At 56.5% G+C, this 19,892-nt stretch overlaps 1 protein-coding gene across 3 annotated transcripts in view; it reads left to right on the top strand.

Annotated features, from left to right (window-relative positions):
* The window catches only part of DNMT3A (DNA methyltransferase 3 alpha), a 96,468-nt gene extending 80,234 nt beyond the window's left edge, over positions 1-16,234 (top strand). For all 3 annotated transcript variants that reach the window (XM_044261959.1, XM_044261961.1, XM_044261962.1), the window contains 17 exons: positions 2,020-2,235; positions 2,500-2,658; positions 3,107-3,214; positions 3,458-3,614; positions 3,948-4,097; positions 4,203-4,247; positions 4,947-5,026; positions 5,596-5,708; positions 5,824-6,007; positions 6,232-6,316; positions 8,582-8,727; positions 9,461-9,551; positions 9,741-9,889; positions 10,966-11,051; positions 12,743-12,812; positions 13,614-13,732; positions 14,748-16,234. In XM_044261959.1, coding sequence (XP_044117894.1) covers positions 2,020-2,235; positions 2,500-2,658; positions 3,107-3,214; positions 3,458-3,614; positions 3,948-4,097; positions 4,203-4,247; positions 4,947-5,026; positions 5,596-5,708; positions 5,824-6,007; positions 6,232-6,316; positions 8,582-8,727; positions 9,461-9,551; positions 9,741-9,889; positions 10,966-11,051; positions 12,743-12,812; positions 13,614-13,732; positions 14,748-14,889 — 2,100 coding nt within the window. In that variant the 3' untranslated portion in view covers positions 14,890-16,234. The remainder of the gene's footprint in view (positions 1-2,019; positions 2,236-2,499; positions 2,659-3,106; positions 3,215-3,457; positions 3,615-3,947; positions 4,098-4,202; positions 4,248-4,946; positions 5,027-5,595; positions 5,709-5,823; positions 6,008-6,231; positions 6,317-8,581; positions 8,728-9,460; positions 9,552-9,740; positions 9,890-10,965; positions 11,052-12,742; positions 12,813-13,613; positions 13,733-14,747) is intronic.
* Positions 16,235-19,892: the final 3,658 nt, after the last annotated feature.

Genomic DNA, 19,892 nt, shown 5'->3' on the forward strand with positions numbered 1-19,892 from the left:
GTTCGGGAACTCGCTGTGGAGGGGTTGAAAAGCGAGACAAAGAGGCTGTGGGGGAGTGAGGAGGGTGGCATCAGGCACGACTCCCTTCTAGACCCGGGGAGCCCGGCGCCTACCCGCTGCTCTTGCCGTGCAGGTGACCTCACCTTTCCTCGGAAGGCCCCTCCCGCCCTCTGCCACCTGCACCTTGTTCTGGCCCCACGGACCTCGTCACCCCTGAAGGTCTTGGGGTCACCCATGGCAGCACCCTGGTCTAGATCAGTCACCCATGCCTGAATTTCAAGGAGGTGTGGTATTTCTCTGTGAGCAGACCTGGGGCTCCCGTAGGGCTGCCACAGCTGATTCTAGAAGAGGATGGGCTTGAGTGCACACCTAGGTGCATCTTCTTATGGGGGAGGGGGTGGTTGATAAATGATGGTAGGGAGAGAAGGGCAAAGTCCCAGCAGGTGAGAGAGGGGGCTTGCTTGGGAGGGGAGAACAGTTGTTCTGCATTCTCCCCCACTCTACCCCCACCCCTGCTGGCTTCTGGCTCATTTTCCCAGCTGTTTGTGGGCTGGGGGCAAAGGATTCATGATCCCAGCTTAGAATGTGTTGAGTCAGGGAGAGAACTAGGATTTCCATCCTCAGTGTTGAAGGGCTCCACCAGAAGCAGGTTTGGTTGGTGGCCTGGAGGCTTGAGATGGAAACAAAAATGAATCTGCCACACAGTAGACCTTGGAGCTTTAACACAAAGGTTCTTAACCTGGCACCCTCGGATCTGGGAGTCTGTGGGCGACTTTGGAGACTCCTTGGCGTTCTTGATACTTAACATATATCAGATTCTTAAACCAGTCAGAAAAGTTGAGTGGAAATTCTTTAGATGAAATGCTTTTTTAGGTCAGAGCACCTTGGAGAGTGAGGATTGCTCTAGAATGTGCTGTTCCGTGAGTTGCCAAGCAAAGACAGGAACGCACATGCTTCTGTTTCTAGCTCATTTTCTGATGTTCTTGTTCAGTCTTGAGGGTGGGCTTGTATTCCCAGCTCTAAACTCTCTGGGGAAGCTTCTTGTTGAAAGGCATGTTGGAGATGGGAAGTTTTTCACTGAATGTGGTGGGAACAGGTGCAGAGCCTTAAAGTTTGAGTTCCCAGGTCCCTCAAATTCAGTCACTGGGGTGAAGTTAGGTTGAATGGTTCTCAGAGCTAAGGGTCAAGGATTTCATTCTCTTCTGTAGGGTGATGGGAATCCTGGAGCAGGTTTTGGGAAGGAAGAGCGTGAGACAGTGAATGAATGGAAGCTGTCCAAAGGCGAGCATGATTGGGTTTGGGTTGTTAATTTATCAGCAGGGTGGTAGGGAGGACATGTGGCCCATAGTGTGTTCTCAGCAAACCGTTGTTGAAAGAAAAAATGTATTGATGGATCAAAAAGGCGTGTGTAGAAAGAATGGGCGTATCTGATAACATACATTTGATATAATCTTAAGATTTTAGAATGGCGTGGGAGCAGGCAGGCTCTGACGGGGCTTGAGCAGAGGGGGACCCAGAGCAGTGATTTCATCACGTAGACATCACGACCAGACTGGATGTGTGGACTGGAAGCCAAGACCAGGAATAGAAGGGGTTGATTGCCCAGGAAAATTGTAAAAAGGACGAGAGGATCCAGTTCGTGATTGGGAAGTAAGGTAGCAGAGGACGGAGCCAAGATCTGTGGCCAAGCTAAGCCTCACGATTACTCTTTGGATAGACTCAGTCTTGCCGTGTCAGAGGGTGGGCAGCTGACGGAAGCTGCGCTACGGAGGAAGCGTTCGTTGAGCGGCGCAAGAGAAGGTTGGAAACCAGCCAAATGATTGGAGTTCACCGACCAACTTCAGATTTTCCCATTTTCCGTGGCAAGCCAGTTGATGAGGAAAGAACTCAATCCTTCACCTCCTGTCATTGTCTCCAGACCACAGAGAGATGGAGGAGAGCCCCCCCCCCACCCCCCCGCTGCCCCAGGGTCAAGTGACCTGGAGAGGTCAAGGTAACTTTTGTTCCTTATTTCTCCAGGCTGAGAAGAAAGCCAAGGTGATCGCAGTAATGAATGCTGTGGAAGAAAACCAGGGCTCGGGCGAGTCTCAGAAGGTCGAGGAGGCCAGCCCTCCCGCCGTGCAGCAGCCCACCGACCCCGCCTCCCCCACAGTGGCCACCACACCTGAGCCCGTGGGGGCGGACGCGGGGGACAAGAATGCCACCAAAGCCGCGGATGATGAGCCGGAGTACGAGGTGAGCGGCTCACTTCTTCGCCCGCCTCGTCCAGCTCTTTCCTGGGTCCTTCCACTGCCAGCTCTTCCCGTCCTGCTCTCCTCTCTCCACCTGACCCCAGGCCTCTTCGTCTCCCCAGTCTCGCTCTGTCTCAGTCGGTTCCGATGGAGCTCCCTCCTGGCTGTCCCGACCCTCAGATGCCCAGGGCTGGGGTTGCCACGGGGGGATCAGGGTGGCAGGGCCTCGTGACCGCCACGTAATGACTTCTGCTCCTTGGGGCTCCAGGACGGCCGGGGCTTTGGCATTGGGGAGCTGGTGTGGGGGAAACTTCGGGGCTTCTCCTGGTGGCCAGGCCGCATTGTGTCTTGGTGGATGACGGGCCGGAGCCGAGCAGCTGAAGGCACGCGCTGGGTCATGTGGTTTGGAGACGGCAAGTTCTCAGTGGTAAGTCGTGGGGTTTGGTGGTAGCCTTGGGGAGGGACGGGTCTTGGTCCCAGGGCCTGTGGTTTGGGGTTGGGGGACCTGGTCTGGAACTGGGGTGGAAGGACTGGGCTCTGCTCGCCACCCCCTGCCCCCCGCCAGTCTCCACGTGGGATCAGAAGAAACCCTAGAGAGAAGTGGGCCACCCTGGGGGGTTCAGAGAGCTGGGGTGCCTGCCAAGCTCTTGCCTTCCAGGACGTTTTCTCCAGAACTCCTTTCCTGCTTGCGTTCTGGTCCTCTCCCACGTTTGGGTCAGACTCCTTTGAGCATCATGGAATTCTGTATCAATCCATCTGGTCCTCAAGGGCAGAGGCCGTCTCGATGCCCCAGTCCCTGCCCATTGCCAGGCACATGGTGGGGGCTTGACAGGTGTGGCAGGAGGAGAAAGCGAGGGCATTGGTGGTTCCTCCAGGTGTGTGTCGAGAAGCTGATGCCGCTAAGCTCCTTCTGCAGTGCTTTCCACCAGGCCACCTACAACAAGCAGCCCATGTACCGCAAAGCCATCTACGAAGTCCTACAGGTGAGCGCCCCTCTGGGTGCAGGGGGCTTGGGCAGCAGGGACTCCTAGCTGGTCTGGAAGGTGGAGTGTAGCGGGTAGGCAGAGGGTCCACCCACCAGGCCCCAGGACTCCCTTTGTCCCCCATGTCCCCCCCACCCATGGCTCACCCCTTTCTGCACGCCCCTTCTCCCAGCTCTTGCCTCAGGCGGCCCTTGCTGCCCCCTAGCCTGTCCTCACACCCTCCCCGCTGCGTGTTGCCTCCAGGTGGCCAGCAGCCGCGCGGGGAAGCTGTTCCCGGCCTGCCACGACAGCGATGAGAGCGACACTGCCAAGGCCGTTGAGGTGCAGAACAAACAGATGATCGAATGGGCTCTCGGAGGCTTCCAGCCCTCTGGCCCCAAGGGCCTGGAGCCACCTGAAGGTAAATGCAGGTGCCCGGGCCAGCCTTCTGGGACCCCTGCCAGCCGGGCAGCCCCATGCCAGGGCTGGAAAGGCCCTGCGTGGAGAGCGCTGCCAGCTCTGTGGTTGAGAGGCCGAGGGGAGTGGCTACGGGTCTCCCTTTCCGTGGGGTCAGGGGTCAGGATAGGAGCGGGGCTGCCCTGGGACTCAGGATAAGCTTCTCCCCTTGGCTGGCTGGCACTGGAGAGCTGGGAGTTAAAACAAGTTGGGGGCCAGGCTGCACCCCTCTGTCGGCAGAATAGAGGAGGGGAGGGAGCCAGTAACCTTGATCTTGTCACCTGCTCTCCCCATCCAGAAGAGAAGAACCCCTACAAAGAAGTTTACACAGACATGTGGGTCGAACCCGAGGCAGCTGCCTATGCCCCACCCCCACCCGCCAAAAAGCCCCGAAAGAGCACAACGGAGAAGCCGAAGGTCAAGGAGATAATTGACGAACGCACAAGAGGTAGTTGGCCTGGCCTTGCAGAGAGTGGCTGGCGAGGCTGGCGTTCAGAGGCGCGGGTGGGCCCTCCCGGCCCCCTCTGATGCTGGGCTCTCCTCCCCTCCGCAGAGCGGCTAGTGTACGAGGTGCGGCAGAAGTGCCGGAACATCGAGGGTGAGTCCCGATGGCCACTGACTCCCTGGGAGGTCCGTGGTCCGTTGCCCCCCAGGACGGGCAGGAGGCTTCTAGCGCGGGGCCTGGTGCAGAGTAGCCTAGGCACTTAGGAAAGTTCGAGCGTCCTGGGACATCCGTACCCAGTGGAGGCCTCTGTCCCGCCCGTTCCAGCACCCCCACCATGCTTCACCCACACGGCTGTCTTCCTGGTGCTACCGTCTTACTTTCCTTTCAATGACACGTGCTGGTCATCAGGGGTTGAGAACTCCGGTGGGTCAGAGAAGGGTGGCCTCTCTTGGATTTGTTTGAGCTTGTGACCTTTGGCCTTTTACTCTTCCTCACCTGCTCTCACCCAGTGGTCCTTAGCGCCTCTGAGGGCTGGCAGAGACGGGGCAGGAGTGTAAGACTGGAGGACTGCCCAGGGACTATCTGCAGAGGCAGCCAGGGTCCGAGCTTTCTTCTCATAGGCAGGTTCCTGTTTCCCGGGTGTGCGGCATTGCTGCTCTGAGAGCTGGGTGGGCATCACGATTGGGGCCACGATGGCCCCCCTGTATCCTAGACGCCTGGCTGGCTCCTGGGGCTGCTGCTTCTGCACGCCCTTTTCTTACAGCCTTTTTGGAGCTGAGCTTGGGCCCCAAGGTGGGAAGGGGCCCTTTGAAGACAGTCACCCTGTTTTCTCTCCTCCCCTTGGCTTTCCAGACATTTGCATCTCTTGTGGGAGCCTCAACGTCACCCTGGAACACCCTCTCTTCGTCGGAGGAATGTGCCAAAACTGTAAGGTAGGCCCCCGGCAGTCTGCGCCTTTGCCCCCTTTGAGGGGCTCACTGTCGCCTAGAGTAGCTGCTGTGGTGACCCTGCGGTCCTCTCTGGACGCAGAGTCCTGATAAAATGGGCCCTTGGGCATTGAAATGTTTGACTTGCTCTTATTTGTCCTTCCCAGAAAGATTCTGTCCCCCTCGAAAGCCCATTCTGTCACAGTGTCCCAGTCCCTCATGTGGGGCGGGGGGGAAACGGGGAGGACGGACTGATGGATGGGGGAATGGGCTGCCGCATCCTTGGGGTCCCAAGAGGAAAGCCCGGGGCTGCAGCGAGGGACAAGGAGGGTGCAGCTGCCTTCCTGACCTCGTTTGGGGGCTTCCCGATTCCGTGCACGCTCTGGGTCAGGACACCTGTCGGCCCCGCCCCGCACATGCGGCGCAGGAGGCTGCGGGCTCCCTTGTGCAAGGCCGGGCTGTGGTTCCCAGGCGAGGGCCCGAGGGCCCGGAGGCTGGGCGCAAAGCCTGCCTCCTTGGGCCTGGCCCGGCCGTCTGCTGCCTGGTGGTCTCTGACCCCCCGCCCTGCCCCCCAGAACTGCTTCCTGGAGTGCGCGTACCAGTATGACGACGACGGCTACCAGTCCTACTGCACCATCTGCTGCGGGGGGCGCGAGGTGCTCATGTGCGGGAACAACAACTGCTGCAGGTGAGCCCCCCCCTCCCCCGCCCCGACTCCCCGAAGCCCCTCCTCTCCCGAGCCCCGGCTCCCTCAGGGTCCGAGAGAGGCCCCCTCCCCGCTGCTACGCTGGGCTTGCTTCCAGGTGCTTCTGTGTGGAATGTGTGGACCTCCTGGTGGGGCCGGGCGCCGCACAGGCCGCCATCAAGGAGGACCCCTGGAACTGCTACATGTGCGGGCACAAGGGCACCTACGGGCTGCTGCGGCGGCGGGACGACTGGCCCTCGCGGCTCCAGATGTTCTTTGCCAACAACCACGACCAGGAATTCGTGAGTGCTGGGCCCGGGCTGCCTCTTCTTGCCCCGTACCCGTCGGAGCCCGAGGGTAGGCGCAGCCAACCAGGAGGGCAATGGGGGCCGGCCGGGGGGAGGGCCCGGAGCCGCCTGCAGGGGTGCGGGTTCGCGGGGCAGGAGGGTCTGAAGCCGGAGCCGTCCTGGTGGGCTGGGAGGGCCAGCCGCGGGCGCTCACCTGGCCCGTTGTGCTCGCCACCTAGGACCCTCCGAAGGTGTACCCACCTGTCCCAGCCGAGAAGAGGAAGCCCATCCGGGTGCTGTCTCTATTTGACGGAATTGCTACAGGTGAGCGCGAGGCCCCGCGAGATGCTGCCGTCCCCGTCCCGGGGCGGGGGTGGGGGGGTGGGGTGGGGGGGTGGGGGGAGCTCCGCGTGTGTTTCACGCCGGCCCAACCAAATGATAGGTAACGGGACAGCCGTTGAAATAGTACTCCGCCGAGGAAACTTCCGTGTTGAGTGAGAAGTAAAAATCCGTGCTCAGCCACCGTGTCTGGCGCGGGGGGTGTCTGGCGCGGGGGCACGTGTCTTTGTGGGTGGCGGGGGAGGGCCCTCCCGTGTAGGACAGGGTGATCGTTAGAGATTACTGAAGACTTTCACAAAGCCTCAAAGGACAGACTCGGCGACCAGAACGAAAACATAGGCTACAGTGACTGTAAGTCATGGTAGGAAAACAAAATAAAACCAAAAAACGATCAGTGAGAGTTCGAAGAATAGTTAAATCGCCCGTAATCCTGTCATGAGCGTTTTGGTGTGTATCCTTTTCTGTTTTTTTGCATGCATCTATGTATGTGTGTTTCTAGAATCCTGCGTAGATAGAGAAATAAAACAAGAGGATAGTAAAACTCAGTGTGTGGTAACTCGCTTTTTCATTTGCTGTCGTGACTTTCATGTTGACACGGGACGGTGTCCTTTATTTGTAAGTGTCGCATAGGGTTCCGCTGAGTGGAAGGTGCCATGATTTACGTAACTAACCCTCTGTCGGGTTGTTGACTGTTTTCTCTGTTACGATCAGCGCTGTGACAAGCATCCTCAGACACACGTCATTATACACATAAACTGTTCTCTTGTAGGGAGAGCTGGGGCACTGGGTAGGAAGGTGGTTTCACGTGGTTCTTGACCTTGCCCGAGAGCCCTCCCGGAGAGGGCTCCTGACTCAGACCCAGCCTCCTGCTATGTGCCCAGGCCGACGGCTCCTCGGAGGGGAATAACCTTCCTCGGACGGGGTGTCTTCACGGGACCAGAGGGGGACAGGCTGTCAGGGGGTCCGGGCGGGGTGGCACCCCAGGCCAGTTGTTTATGTTCTGTGCTCAGCTCGGTGTTGATATTCTATAAACCCAGGGAAGTGAATTTACAGCCTTGGTTTCCCAGGCCAGAACCTCGAGGCCCTCTTAAACCACGCCACACCCTGAGAGGCTATAAAAACTCCTCAGTGGGGAGGTTGGTGGGAGGAGTGGAAGTGGTAGTGCTGAGCCCGGTTTCTTTTTTGTTTTTTTAAAGATTTTGTTTATTTATTTGACAGAGATCACAAGTAGGCAGAGAAGCAGGCAGGGATGGGGGGAAGGCTCCCTGCCAAGCAGAGAGCCAGATGCGGGACTCGATCCCAGGACCTTGGGATCATGACCTGAACCCGAAGGCAGAGGCTTTAACCCACTGAGCCACCCAGGCACCCCGAGCCCGGTTTCTCCAGAGGCTCCAGGGTTCTCGTTTCCTTGCCCGCAATCCAGCAAACATTTGTGAGGGGGTCGTGGTAAGGAAGTGAGTGTAGTTTGCTCAGGAGGAAACGTGGATGAGCTTTTCTGTTCTGAAGAGCATTTGCAACCTAAGACAAGGGCCAAATTAGTGTACAGTGTTCTGAGGAGTGGGAGCGAAATGCAAAGTGCGGGGGCCTTACAGAGGAGAGGGGTTGCTTGCAGGGGGCTGCAGAGGGCAGTGGGGGGTACTGTTGTGGAAATCTTTATGGAGCCGGTGGTGGCATATATGTTGAGTCTTGGAGAATGGGGAGAATTGCAGCTGGAGGCCATGGGCGGGGGTGGGGTGAGGAAGGAGTGGTCTATGCAGGATGTAGGAGCGGCAAAGAAAAGGCCACCCCAAAAGTCACCTGCTGTTCTCTCTGGTTCTGGAAACCACCTACTGTCTGGTCTCTCTTTTTTTTTTTTTTTTTTTTAAGATTTTATTTATTTATTTGAGAGAGAGACAGTGAGAGAGAGCATGAGCGAGGAGAAGGTCAGAGAGAGAAGCAGGCTCCCCGTGGAGCTGGGAGCCCGATGCGGGACTCGATCCCGGGACTCCAGGATCATGACCTGAGCTGAAGGCAGTCGCCCAACCAACTGAGCCACCCAGGCGTCCCTACTGTCTGGTCTTGATGGCCTTCTAAGTAGATCAAAGTAGACATCAAATAGGCTCCTGAAGGATCCTGCAGCTCATTGGGCAAGGTCAGGCTCAGGCCTATTGCTGACCCACATGTCCAGCTGGCCAGAGAGCCCCCCCACCAAGCCAGACCAGGGTGCTAGGAAGGAGCCCCTGTGACCATGCCTTTCGCTGGCTGGCACAGGGCTTCTGGTGCTGAAGGACTTGGGAATTCAGGTGGACCGCTACATCGCCTCCGAGGTGTGCGAGGACTCCATCACAGTGGGCATGGTGCGCCACCAGGGGAAGATCATGTACGTCGGGGACGTCCGCAGCGTCACACAGAAGCATGTATGTCCGTGTCGTGGGGCCCATCCCACCCTCTCTGTGTCCCTCGCGCTTTGCTCCTGCGCGCAGCCACAGCCCCCTTGCCTTTTGCTTGTTGACTCTCTTCCTTTGTCCTTTTCCCCAGTCTCTGCTCATCTGCCATATTCCTCCCGTGTGGAGAGGAAAGGGGGCAGATTGCAAGAGGAACCGGGAGCTGGCCTCTGGAGGCTCCAGCTGCCCCCTGGCTAGCTTCAGGGCCTTTGTAGCAGAGCCCTTTGGTTCCCATTTTTCTGATCCATTTGGCAACAAGTTTACCAGCCTCCAGGGGCATTTGGAGGGCGTTCAGATGGCCCAGATGCCCTGGCCAGAGTGCACGGAGCAGAGCGCCTTCCCAGCCAGCTGCCCGGCCAGGACCGTGTTCCCTTTAAGTGGCTGCCATTCCTGTTGGGGGCACATGGTTTCCCTGCTGGCTTCAGAGATGATCCAATTGGATCCTTTCACTTTGTTTAAGAAACTGAGCTCAGAGCGGCTCTGTGATTGACCTGGTGCTCTGTGTGTGTGTGCGCGTGTGTGTGTATGTGTGTGTGTGTGTGTGTGGTATGTACCTATGAACGGATACAGTGAACATACCAAGCCACTGGGTCGTCTCTCTCTGGTGCCAAAGTCCTTTTTTTGCCAAGTCCACAGATGCTTTCCTTCTTCCTTTCTGCCTCCGTCCCCCGGACATCAGGCCATCCCCTTGCCTTTATCCTCCCAGATCCAGGAGTGGGGCCCGTTCGATCTGGTGATTGGGGGCAGCCCTTGCAATGACCTCTCCATCGTCAACCCTGCCCGGAAAGGACTCTACGGTAGGTGCTGCGCTCACCCCTCCGCCCTCTGAGCTGGTGCTTCCGCACGTAGGTTTCCTCCTTGGACACTTCTGCCCTGGGACAGCTACTCCCGACGGCCCTGCCCTCCCCTGCCCTCCCTGTGCCCGAGCCACACCACTGCCCCGTGCAGACAGCCCCCGCTGACGGCTTTCTCTTCCGACCTCTCAGAGGGCACTGGCCGGCTCTTCTTTGAGTTCTACCGCCTCCTGCATGATGCGCGGCCCAAGGAGGGAGATGACCGCCCCTTCTTCTGGCTCTTTGAGAATGTGGTGGCCATGGGCGTTAGTGACAAGAGGGACATCTCGCGATTTCTCGAGGTATAGCCAGCAACCTTGGTTTGACCAGCTCACTAATGGCTTCTACCTTGGACTGCTGCTTTATCCCTGTCTCATCTGCCTTGTGGAGCTGGGGACGTGACTTCTGCTTTGCCAGGGGCCTGTTCGGGAAGCCCGCGGGCCTCTCCGTTAGGGAGGAAACACTGGTAGAGGCCGCCTCTGGAAAGAGCCTGTGGTCTGACTCTTAAGAGGTAGTGTGTGGGTGCAGGCCTCAGGTCTTCAAGGACTCGACTGTTCCCAGTAGGGTGGGGTGCCAGTCTCCTACTAGAGTGTAGGGTTCTGAGTGGTGTTCCCCTGGGGGAAGCTTTGAGATGGCCACATCAGTTTCCCCCGACCAGAATGGCTTGTCTTTGCTCCCTGGCACTGTGACAGATGCTCTGTGGCACCTGGAAAGTAAAAAACATGGCTTACCTGTTTTTATTCCCCCATAATGTGGGTCCTGTGTCCGTGCGGAGCTGGGTCGGAGCACAGAGAGTGGGTCTCTGTGGTCAGAGGCGTTCTCAGGGTGGGTGGGTTGGGAGCTCGAGCCCATTCTCCAGGGTCTTGGGGGTCAATAACACCTCGAGCTGGTGTTCTAAGTGCGAGCAAGTGTCTGTTTGGCTCATAATCTGGACATACAGCGAACACATCCACATTCACTGGAACTCTCTGGCTCAGAGCCTCTGGGTGAGCTCGAGCTATGTTGTCCGATTAGGGTAGCCTTCAGCCAAGTGTGGTATTTAAGTTAACATTCAGACTCCTCAGTCTCCCAGGCCTCATTTCGAGTACTCATTAGCCCCCTGCATCTACTCCGTGGAGCAGTGCAGATAGAACACCTGTCTGTCACCCCAGAATGTGCGGTTAGGCTGCAGTGGTCTAGAATGTTCTAACGAGAGCATGTGTAATGTAGCTGGGTCCCATTCTGGCTTTTCCTGGAGGCTTCAGGCTGTCCTACTGCGAGGCTTCCTGAGAAAGGAAGCAAGCGCTTTTGAGGCTGTAAGGCTCTGAACAAGAAAGATGTCCTGGCACCGTCTGCCCTTCCTCTCTCGCTCATCTTTCATCTTTCTCCTGTTCCGTAGTCCAACCCTGTGATGATTGATGCCAAAGAAGTGTCCGCTGCACACAGGGCCCGCTACTTCTGGGGGAACCTTCCTGGTATGAACAGGTTGGTGAGCGTGCCCGGGCCTGGGGTGGCAGCGGGTTGGCATCTATGGGCAGCTCAGCCCGAGGGGGAGGAGGTCACTGAGTGGGCCTCGGGGGCCCCATCCCCTGCTCGCCGGCTTGCTGCTCTATCATGTTCTTCTGTTTCCTTCCCTTTGCGGGAGAAGGGGAGTCGGGGTATAGAAAATATTTGCCAGAGAAACCAATGGCTAGCAGTTGAACTAGGAGACTCCCCACGTTGCTGAGTCACATCGCCGGTTCTTGTGCCATTGGTGACCAATCTAGAGTCGTCTTGTCCTTAGCCTCCAGAGGTGAAACTCTGGAGCATGGAGTCGCGATGGGGAAGAGTGGTGCCCACGGCTGGGCCACACCTGCTCTGTGCAGCTTCGACAGTTCTGCTTTGCTTAGTAGCCACGCACTTTGTGGCTTCAGGTCCTTTGTTCGGAGGATGGTCTTCATTTAGGTTCCGTGGATAGAGATATTAATGGTCCAGGAAGGAGGATAACTTCATTTCTTCAGTGTAATATTTGGATTATAAAAAGGTCTACGAGGAGAAAGGAATAGTGGTTGAGACAGCAGTTCAGGAGCCGAGTGAGAGCTGCCCAGTCTGGATATCTGTTATGCAGGGAAATGTTTTCCAGAAGGTTCTAAGAGGGGAATTACCAACCTTGTACCTGTAAATTGTTCCCCTCATGTAATCTGGCTTCAGTCTTCACTCCCTCTGGGCCATTAGCATAAAATTGTAGGAACATCTTGAGTCTCATACCTGCTTTACAAAGCTGCCGTTTTTTGTGAAGGCTTATTGATGGGAAGGAGGCCTGTCCATGGGATGGCTGACCTGCAGACCGTTGTGTGTGTGCATGAACAGGGCGGAGGCTGGGGACGTGCATATTGGCCACGGGTCCCTGTGGGTTGCCACGTTGAGATGGTAGACTGCTGTGTGAAATGTCAGGAAAGGTCAGCGCCGAAGATGACATTCCATGATCTGCTTCACCCTCTGAGAAGTGACACCTTCAGTGTCCCACAATTGTAGTCTTCTGGGGACTGTGCAGAGGTTAAAGCCTTGTAAACCGTACAGTTAAGGTGCATGCTTCGATGAATTTCACCATGTACACACCCATGCAATCACCATGGCCAAGATACAGAACAGTTGGTCACCCCCAAAGCTTGCTTTGTGACCGATACTTTTTTTAAAAAGATTTTGTTTGTTTGTTAGCACGTGGGTCCGGGGAAGGCAGAGGGAGAGGGACTAGCACACGACCCACTCAGTGCCGACTTCCAAAGTGGGTCTCCATCCCAGGACCCTAAGATCGTCACCCTAGCCACGGTCAGCCCTTAACCAGCTGAGCCACCCAGGCGCCTCTGGGACAGATACTTCTAGAACTCAGTATATTTTATGACTGGCGAGAAGTCGTTGGGTTTTCCTTCTTCTGGGCTGGTGTTATCTGCTTATTTGTAGATTGAGACGCCATGGAATTGACGTTTCGGGGCTAATGCTTGGATGGTCCGTGGAGGGCTGCAGTGTGTGTGCGTGTGTGTTCTGGGGAGTTTGAAGAGGGTTACGATGGGTGCGGCTGACAACGGTATTCCCTTACCTCTCCGTGTGAGTCCTGGCGGCCGGGCCCACACTGCCGGCCACAACCCCCCCCCGCCCCTGGCCGATCTCTGTCGTCACCTTCTCTTTCTGCCTCCTAGGCCGTTGGCATCCACTGTGAATGATAAGCTGGAGCTGCAGGAGTGTCTGGAGCACGGCAGAATAGCCAAGGTCAGCCCCGGCGCCAGAGCCCTCTTTCGGCTGGGGGTAGGGAGAAGGCCCGAGAGGGCAGGCCGAGCCCAAGCACTCTCCAGGCCTGTGTCCGCAGCGGGTGCGGGGAACACAGTTGAGGTGGCCCTGGGGTCGTGCACCCACTGGGCCAGAGGGGAGGGCCCAGGGGAGAGCCTGGAGGGCAAGGAGAGCCAAATCAGAAATCCTTCCCGGTCTTCAGTCTGTCCTGGTTGAGCTTCTCCTGCTGGTCCCATGAGGAGCAGAGGCTTAAGAAGTCTTTGCCGGAGTCCCTGGATCTGCTAGGCCTTGTCAGTGTTTTGGCCACGCCCTCTGGCACGAACCTTCCGGACGGCGCATTCTGCGATGTGGAAGCTACATTTCTTTCCGGAGAAATCTCCCGGAGCGTGTGTACCAGGCGTCGGGATCCGGGGCTGCAGGCGCCCCCAAGGGGTCTGTCGGGAGCCCCTCAGTAATTCGGCAGCCTTTTGCCTGCAAGTCGCTACACGATGTGCGAGAACCCGTTCTTAGAAGACTTAGAAAGTTCAGCGGCTCGAGCTGCTTCTTCTCAAGTCCTTGGCCAGTGAGACCGGACTAAGGGTGGCCGGGTGACCTCCGAGTGGGGAGAAGAGCAGGGCAGTGGGGTCTGCGGAGGCTCGCGCCGGACCCTGAACCCCGGACACCTGGGTGGACCAGGCCTGGTCCGGGTTTGAGTCGCCGGTCCCGGCTTGTGCCTGGCCCACGTGGTGGACGCGTGGCCAGCAAGCGGGTGCTCATTCCTCTCTCCCTCTGCTCGTCTTCCAGTTCAGCAAAGTGAGGACCATTACTACGAGGTCGAACTCCATAAAGCAGGGCAAAGACCAGCATTTCCCCGTCTTCATGAATGAGAAAGAAGACATCTTATGGTGCACTGAAATGGAAAGGTAGTACCCGGGGCTGTGTGCTGGCGTCCTGGGACGCGTGGCGCGTGGCGGCTGCGGCCTCCGAGGGAGGGCTCGCTGCCCCTTCCAGCCGGGCGCGTAGCTTCCGCGGATACCACGTGAGCAGTGGGTCTCCCTGAGCATTTCCCGGCAGGTTCCTGTGCATTGTAAGGCCGGGCCCAGGGTCAGAGGGGTCTAGGAGTGGGTTTGGGGGGCCGTGGCTCCCTGGGGGATCCCGCCAAGCTCGAAGGAAACACTGCAGCTCCAGGAGCTTCCCCCACACGTGCTGCCCATTTTGGGGACTTCACAAACCGGGACTGCACAGCCTCACGCCCTGACTGGGTGCAAACCAGACCCACAGGCTAGATGGCCTGGCCTGCCAGTCGCCCCATGGGACTGCAGGTTAGCCACAGCGACCCTTGACACAGGCGATCAGAGCTGCCAGAAGCCTGGAGCTCCTCTAGTCAGGCAGGAGTTTGGCTCCTTCGTTGAGCTCTTGTTCCCATGGGCGAGGTCCTAGGGATTTGTGTTTATTATGGACAGACTTCGGGGACCTGCTGCACCCCCTCTCCAGCATGGCACATCCCGGAGGCATCTCTCACCAAGGCCAACGTTGTTTCTTTTTTTCTTATTTTTAAATATCTTTTTTTTTTTTTTTTTTTTTTTTAAGATTTTACTTATTTGAGAGAGACCACAAGTTGGCAGAGAGGCAGGCAGAGAGAGAGAGAGGGTGAAGCAGGCTCCCCGCGGAGCAGAGAGCCTGATGCGGGGCTTGATCCCAGGACCCTGAGATCATGACCTGAGTCGAAGGCAGCGGCTTTAACCCACCGAGCCCCCCAGATGCCCCCTGACGTCGTTTCTGTCACGTGGCCACTCCCGGGCAGCGGTTGGCTTCTCTCCCTTCAGATCCACGGCACGTGGCAGGGTGCCCGAGTCACGGCTGGTGACCAGGACAGGAGACGCAGCCGGAGGGCGCCCACCCCTGCTCACCCCCGCCCTTTCTGCCTTCTCTCCCCAGGGTGTTTGGCTTCCCTGTCCACTATACCGACGTCTCCAACATGAGCCGCTTGGCGAGGCAGAGACTGCTGGGCCGGTCGTGGAGTGTGCCGGTCATTCGCCACCTCTTCGCTCCGCTGAAGGAATATTTTGCTTGTGTGTAAGGGACATGAGGGCAAACTGAGGTAGTGATACAAAGTTAAACAAACAAAACAAAACAAAACAAAAAAAACCACAAAACACAACAAAACACCAACAACATGAGGATCGAGAGGAGTATCAGCACCCAGAAGAGAAAAAGGAATTTAAAACAAAAACCACAGAGGCGAAAGTACTGGAGGGCTTTGCCTTGCACAAAGGGTTGGACATCATCTCCTAATTTTTCAATGTTAACCTTCAGTCCTATTTAAAAAAAAACAAAACCAAGCTCCCTCCCTTCCGCCCCCACCCCTTTTTTTTGGGTCAAACCTTTTGTTTTCTACTCTTTTCAGAGGGGTTTTCTGTTTGTTTGGGTTTTTGTTTCTTGCTGTGACTGGAACAAGAGGGGTTTTGCAGCAAAAAAAAAAAAAAAAAAAAAAAAAAAAGTCAGTAACAAGAAATAGTAACAATACCGGGAGAGGAAGGATCGGAGAAAAGGAAAAAAGGAAATTCTATAGAAATCTATATATTGGATTTTTTTTTTAAACTATATATCTTTTTTTTTTTTTTCGTTGTTGTCTCTAGCCTGATCAGATAGGAGCACAAGCAGGGGACAGAAAACAGTGACACTCAGCGGCAGAATTCCCTCCCAGCCACTGAGCTGTCTTGCCAGCACCATTCCTGGTCCTGCAGAACAGAGCCCAACTAGCAGCAGGGAGACAGAACACACAAGACCCTTTTACACAGTATTTCAGGTGCCTACCATACAGGAAACCTTGAAGAAAATCAGTTTCTAGAAGCCGCTGTTACCTCTTGTTTACAGTTTATATATATATGATAGATAGGAGATATATATATAAAAGGTACTGTTAACTACTGTGCAACTCGAATTCATAATGGTGCTTTAAAACAGCGAGACGAGTAAAAACATCAGCTTCCACGTTGCCTTATGCGCAAAGGGTTTTAACCGAGGCTGGAGAGGGGAGGCAGCTTGAAGGTGAGCGGTTGCCGCGGTGGGCTTTCCCCCGGTACTGAGCAGGGCGGAGGGGGAGAAGCCGGGGCCCGTGTTCTCCCGCTCCTCCCTGCCCACGGTGGGGGCGAGGGGAGCCGGCTCGGCCCGTGGAGAGCTGACAGTGGGATTCATCCAGGCTCATGCAATAACCTTGAGACGGTTTTGTTTTTTGTTGTTTTTTGTTTTTTTTCAAAAAGGAGACCCCCTCGGTGAGATGGCAGGATAAGGGGTCTTCATTCCCAATCTCTCACATTAGCCGATTTGAGGGCTCCTTGTGGTGGGATCAGAAATAATCCAGAGTGTGGGCAAGCGACCGTTAAAACCCCACCTGGAGCAAATAAAAAAACATACAAAACGTACTGGTGCTTTCCTGTCTAAGTCGCCTTTTGTGTGTTCTTTTATGAGGCCCTCACCGTCCACCCTCTGTGCACAAGGCGGCCTCCGGCCCCTGGAATGTGATGTTTTTGGTCATCTCCAAAGGCTGCAGTTTTCTACTGGGAGGCTGATGACACCTTTGGTTCTAATTCTTCTTATGGTTCTGGTTATAATTATGTTCGTTTTTTCAGATTTTTCTTTAAGAAAACAAAAACCCAACCCCCTCCTTTGCGGTTTCAAACCAAGGTGCGGGGAGCAGGGTGCTTCTAGGTTAGTGGTGGCCCTGGTGCCCTGGCTCCCCACCCCTCGGGCCAGGTGGGCCACCGCGCAGCGACAGCTGGGCGGCCCGGGGTGTCCCTCAGGGCCGGCCCTCCGGGCGCGTCCCTCTTCTCTTCTACTTCCCCTCTGAGTCACGCGTGTCAGGGCTGGAGGGAGGACCAGTCCGTCTCTCTCCTCGTGTGTATGATTGGAGTGGTGTGTATTTCTTTTCTAGTACTTGGTCTGATGATAGCTGTGCTCTTACCCGGAGCCGACAGCCCCTGGAGCTCCCAAGTGCTCGGACACTTGGTCCCGTGTCCTGCCGCGGCAAGCCGCCCGGCGTTGGTGGTAGGCTGGGCCAGCACTGGGGGCTCCAGGGTGAGGGCCCAAGGGGCAGATGCTTGCCTGGATAGATGGGGTGTAGATATGTGGCATATAGAGATATATATTTTATAATGGGAGGGGGGATAGCACCTCCTGGGACTGGCAGGGCTGGGAGGTGTGCTGTCAAGCACATGGTCCCAAGTTCGCATCCCTAGAAAAGATAGGGCCTACTGTGATAGGCGCTATATAAATACATAGATAGGGTCACGTATAAGAAATGTTATGTAGTGGGGAGCGGGCCCAGGGGGCTCAGTGCTGAGCCTCGGGTCCCACCGCAGACGTAAGCCCCACACTAATCAATCAATCCCACACGCGTACACGGCAACCGATCTCCGCCGATGCGGACTGGGCGCACTCACACACGCACACCGCCGGGGGCTCCCAGCGCCCTCCTCCCCGGGATTCAGGACTTGGTGGCGCCGGCCCTGCAGCTCTTTACCTCTGTCGCCCTGATTGCAGGTAGACTCTCAGTCCCAGAAGGTGCTAGGTGCTGAAGGCAGGAAAAGGAGGAGGTTTCATTCCCGCAGGTGCCCTCCTCTCGCAGGTAGCGTTCTCTCTCTTTTGCCCCTGGTGATGTCAGATTCTTCTTTTAGCAACCTGTGATACTGACCTGCAACTCTAGGCACCAGTCAAGTCAGCCCTCAACTCCCCCTACCTATTCTCCCCCAACCAAAATAAAATCCACATCCAGGTCTGTCTCGGCCAGGGGGCTTCCATTGGGGAAAAAAAAAAAAAAATGGGACAGTGAAACTCCTCTTTTGAATAAAGTAAATTAGTAATTGGTGACTAAATGAAACCAAGGCTTTGAATCCCTTGCTCATTGCTCAGGAGGAAGCCCGCAGCTGGTGGCCACAGTCTCCTGGGCCTCTTAGAGGTGCCTGGTCCTGGGCTTCAAGCTACGTGTTTCCTGGTCAGATTGGTTTTTTTTTTTTTTTTTTTTTTTTAAGATCATGCCCAGTTTGCTTGCTGCCAACTCTGTGATGTGGGGGCAGGTGGCGTGGGGCTGGAGCAGCTGAGGGGTCGTGGGGATACCTCTGCCCCTCCCTCATTGGAATCCCTGTACCTAACCTGTGGTGCTTGCCCTTGTCCCCTCCTTCTCCAGCCGGGCTCCATCCTCCCGGCCTGGGTCCACCAGCACCACTCCAGGAGGGCTGCGGGGAGGAGGGGCTGCCTCCGGCAGTCCAAGGTGCTCCCTCCCCCACTGGCCAACACTATGGTCTTCGCAGCCCCCAGTGTCAGGAACAGCTCTTCACAGGCCTGCCTCTGCGAACAGACTTTCCAGCTCTCCTGGCCCTCCTAGACCTTTTGTCCACTGCTTACGCGAAGGCGTTTGCCTTTCCCGATGGCCCCAAGTTTCACCCAGGGGGTTGGTGTGGTGGCCGCGGAGGTGGCAGGCCTGAGGGTTTAGTGTGGGCTGCCCAGCTTGCTGGGGGGAGGCCTGGTTGTTGTGGCTGATACTTAAAAGAATACTTGTTTCTCCTGGTGCAGCAACCTGACTAGGCCCCAGGATGGACCAGATGAGAGTTCACAATCACCAGCTTTTCTTCCAGCCCACCCCATGGGCTTGGTTCCCCCAGTAGAACTTGGGAGGGTGCAGGGGACCTTGAGAATGTGCCAACTTGGCCATGCCCGATGCTCACAACAGTCCGCTGCCAGTCCTGGGCGGGGTCGCTTCTGGGGACGTGGATCTGGTAGCCTCCTAAAGGAAGGCTGTGCTTTGGCTGAGGCAGGGTCGTGTGAGGAGTAAGGAGGGGATTGTTGCACTTGCTGTGGGTGAGGCTGATGGTCGAGGTGTGGAGCAGGAGAAACCAAGAAGGCCCAGGGAAAATTCTGGAGTATGTCCCCAGTGGGATTTTTCTTTCTGATGAAATTTGCCCCTGGAAACCAGGGTTTCTAGGGACCGAGGGTGATGCCTCCCTGTTTGTTGCCAATGCCAAGTAGAAGGTGGTGCCAAAGAGATCGGTGGTTTTTGTCTAGGAGGGCGGGGAGGGTTGCCGGGGGCTTGTGCCAGGGTCCCAGAGCCGTTGGTTGCCCGCCTGAGGAGGAAGTGAGTCTCCTGCAGGCGGCTGCTGAGCCCTGTGGTCTGGGTCTCATGCCGGCTGCTGCTAAGCCCCTTCCCCTTGGGATTGGCCGGAGAACAGTAGGCTCGGGGCGTCGCAGGGGAGGACTGGGGCAGGGAGAGGGTTCTTGGAGTTGGCAGATGATGCCATGAGTGTATTACTATCTGTTTTTCTCTCTAGACCCCAGAACCTTCCCGCTTTTGAACATTCTTCTAGAAAGCAAACTTCCCCCAAGAGCATCCAGGACCTCTTAGCTTTTGAGCAGGCCTGGGAGTGGTTGGCTGGTGGAGATGCCCATGGGAGTCTTGGTGAGTCACTAGGGTGTGGATTTGACCCGGCAGACCGGGCAGCAGGGAAGGCTGCTGGACCTTGAACTGGGCTCGTGAGGGTTGGCTCCCCGTCCTTCCCGCTTCGCTGGTGCTTCTGGGAAAGCCCAGATGGGGATACCCACAGGAAGGTCTGTGGCAGGAGCGAGGGAAGGAGCATCTCGGAACCGTCTGGGGAACGTGTTCTCCAGGAAAACCGCAACCCAGCGTCTTCCTGGGTTTGATGATCTAGGTGTACATAAAGTTGATCTTGGAGGAGGTTTTGAACTCCTGTAGCCATTCTGCTTGGCCAGAGGCTTGCTGTGGCTTTCGGACCAGTCATTTTTAGAAGACTTGCAGGAGCCCCCTCAAGCTGTGGATTTGGGCCTTGGGGCCTCCCCTGGCACGGTGATCTAGAGAGGGCTGGCTGTTGCCTTTGGTCGAGGGAACAGCAGACCCAAGATTCTGGTGAGAACAGTTTCTCTCCGGGCCCCATTCTGATCCAGGGAGGTGAGGGATCTGAATTTGTCTTTGGGCATTGTCTAGTTGTTTGCTCCCAGTGCTTGTGATCAGACGTGACATCGGAGTTGTCCTCCGCCGGAGAGTTGAAGGCTTTCCTCCAGCACAGGTTGGGG

The sequence above is a fragment of the Neovison vison genome, chromosome 8, assembly GCF_020171115.1.
Source record: "Neovison vison isolate M4711 chromosome 8, ASM_NN_V1, whole genome shotgun sequence".
In the NCBI taxonomy this organism is placed as follows: domain Eukaryota; kingdom Metazoa; phylum Chordata; class Mammalia; order Carnivora; family Mustelidae; genus Neogale; species Neogale vison.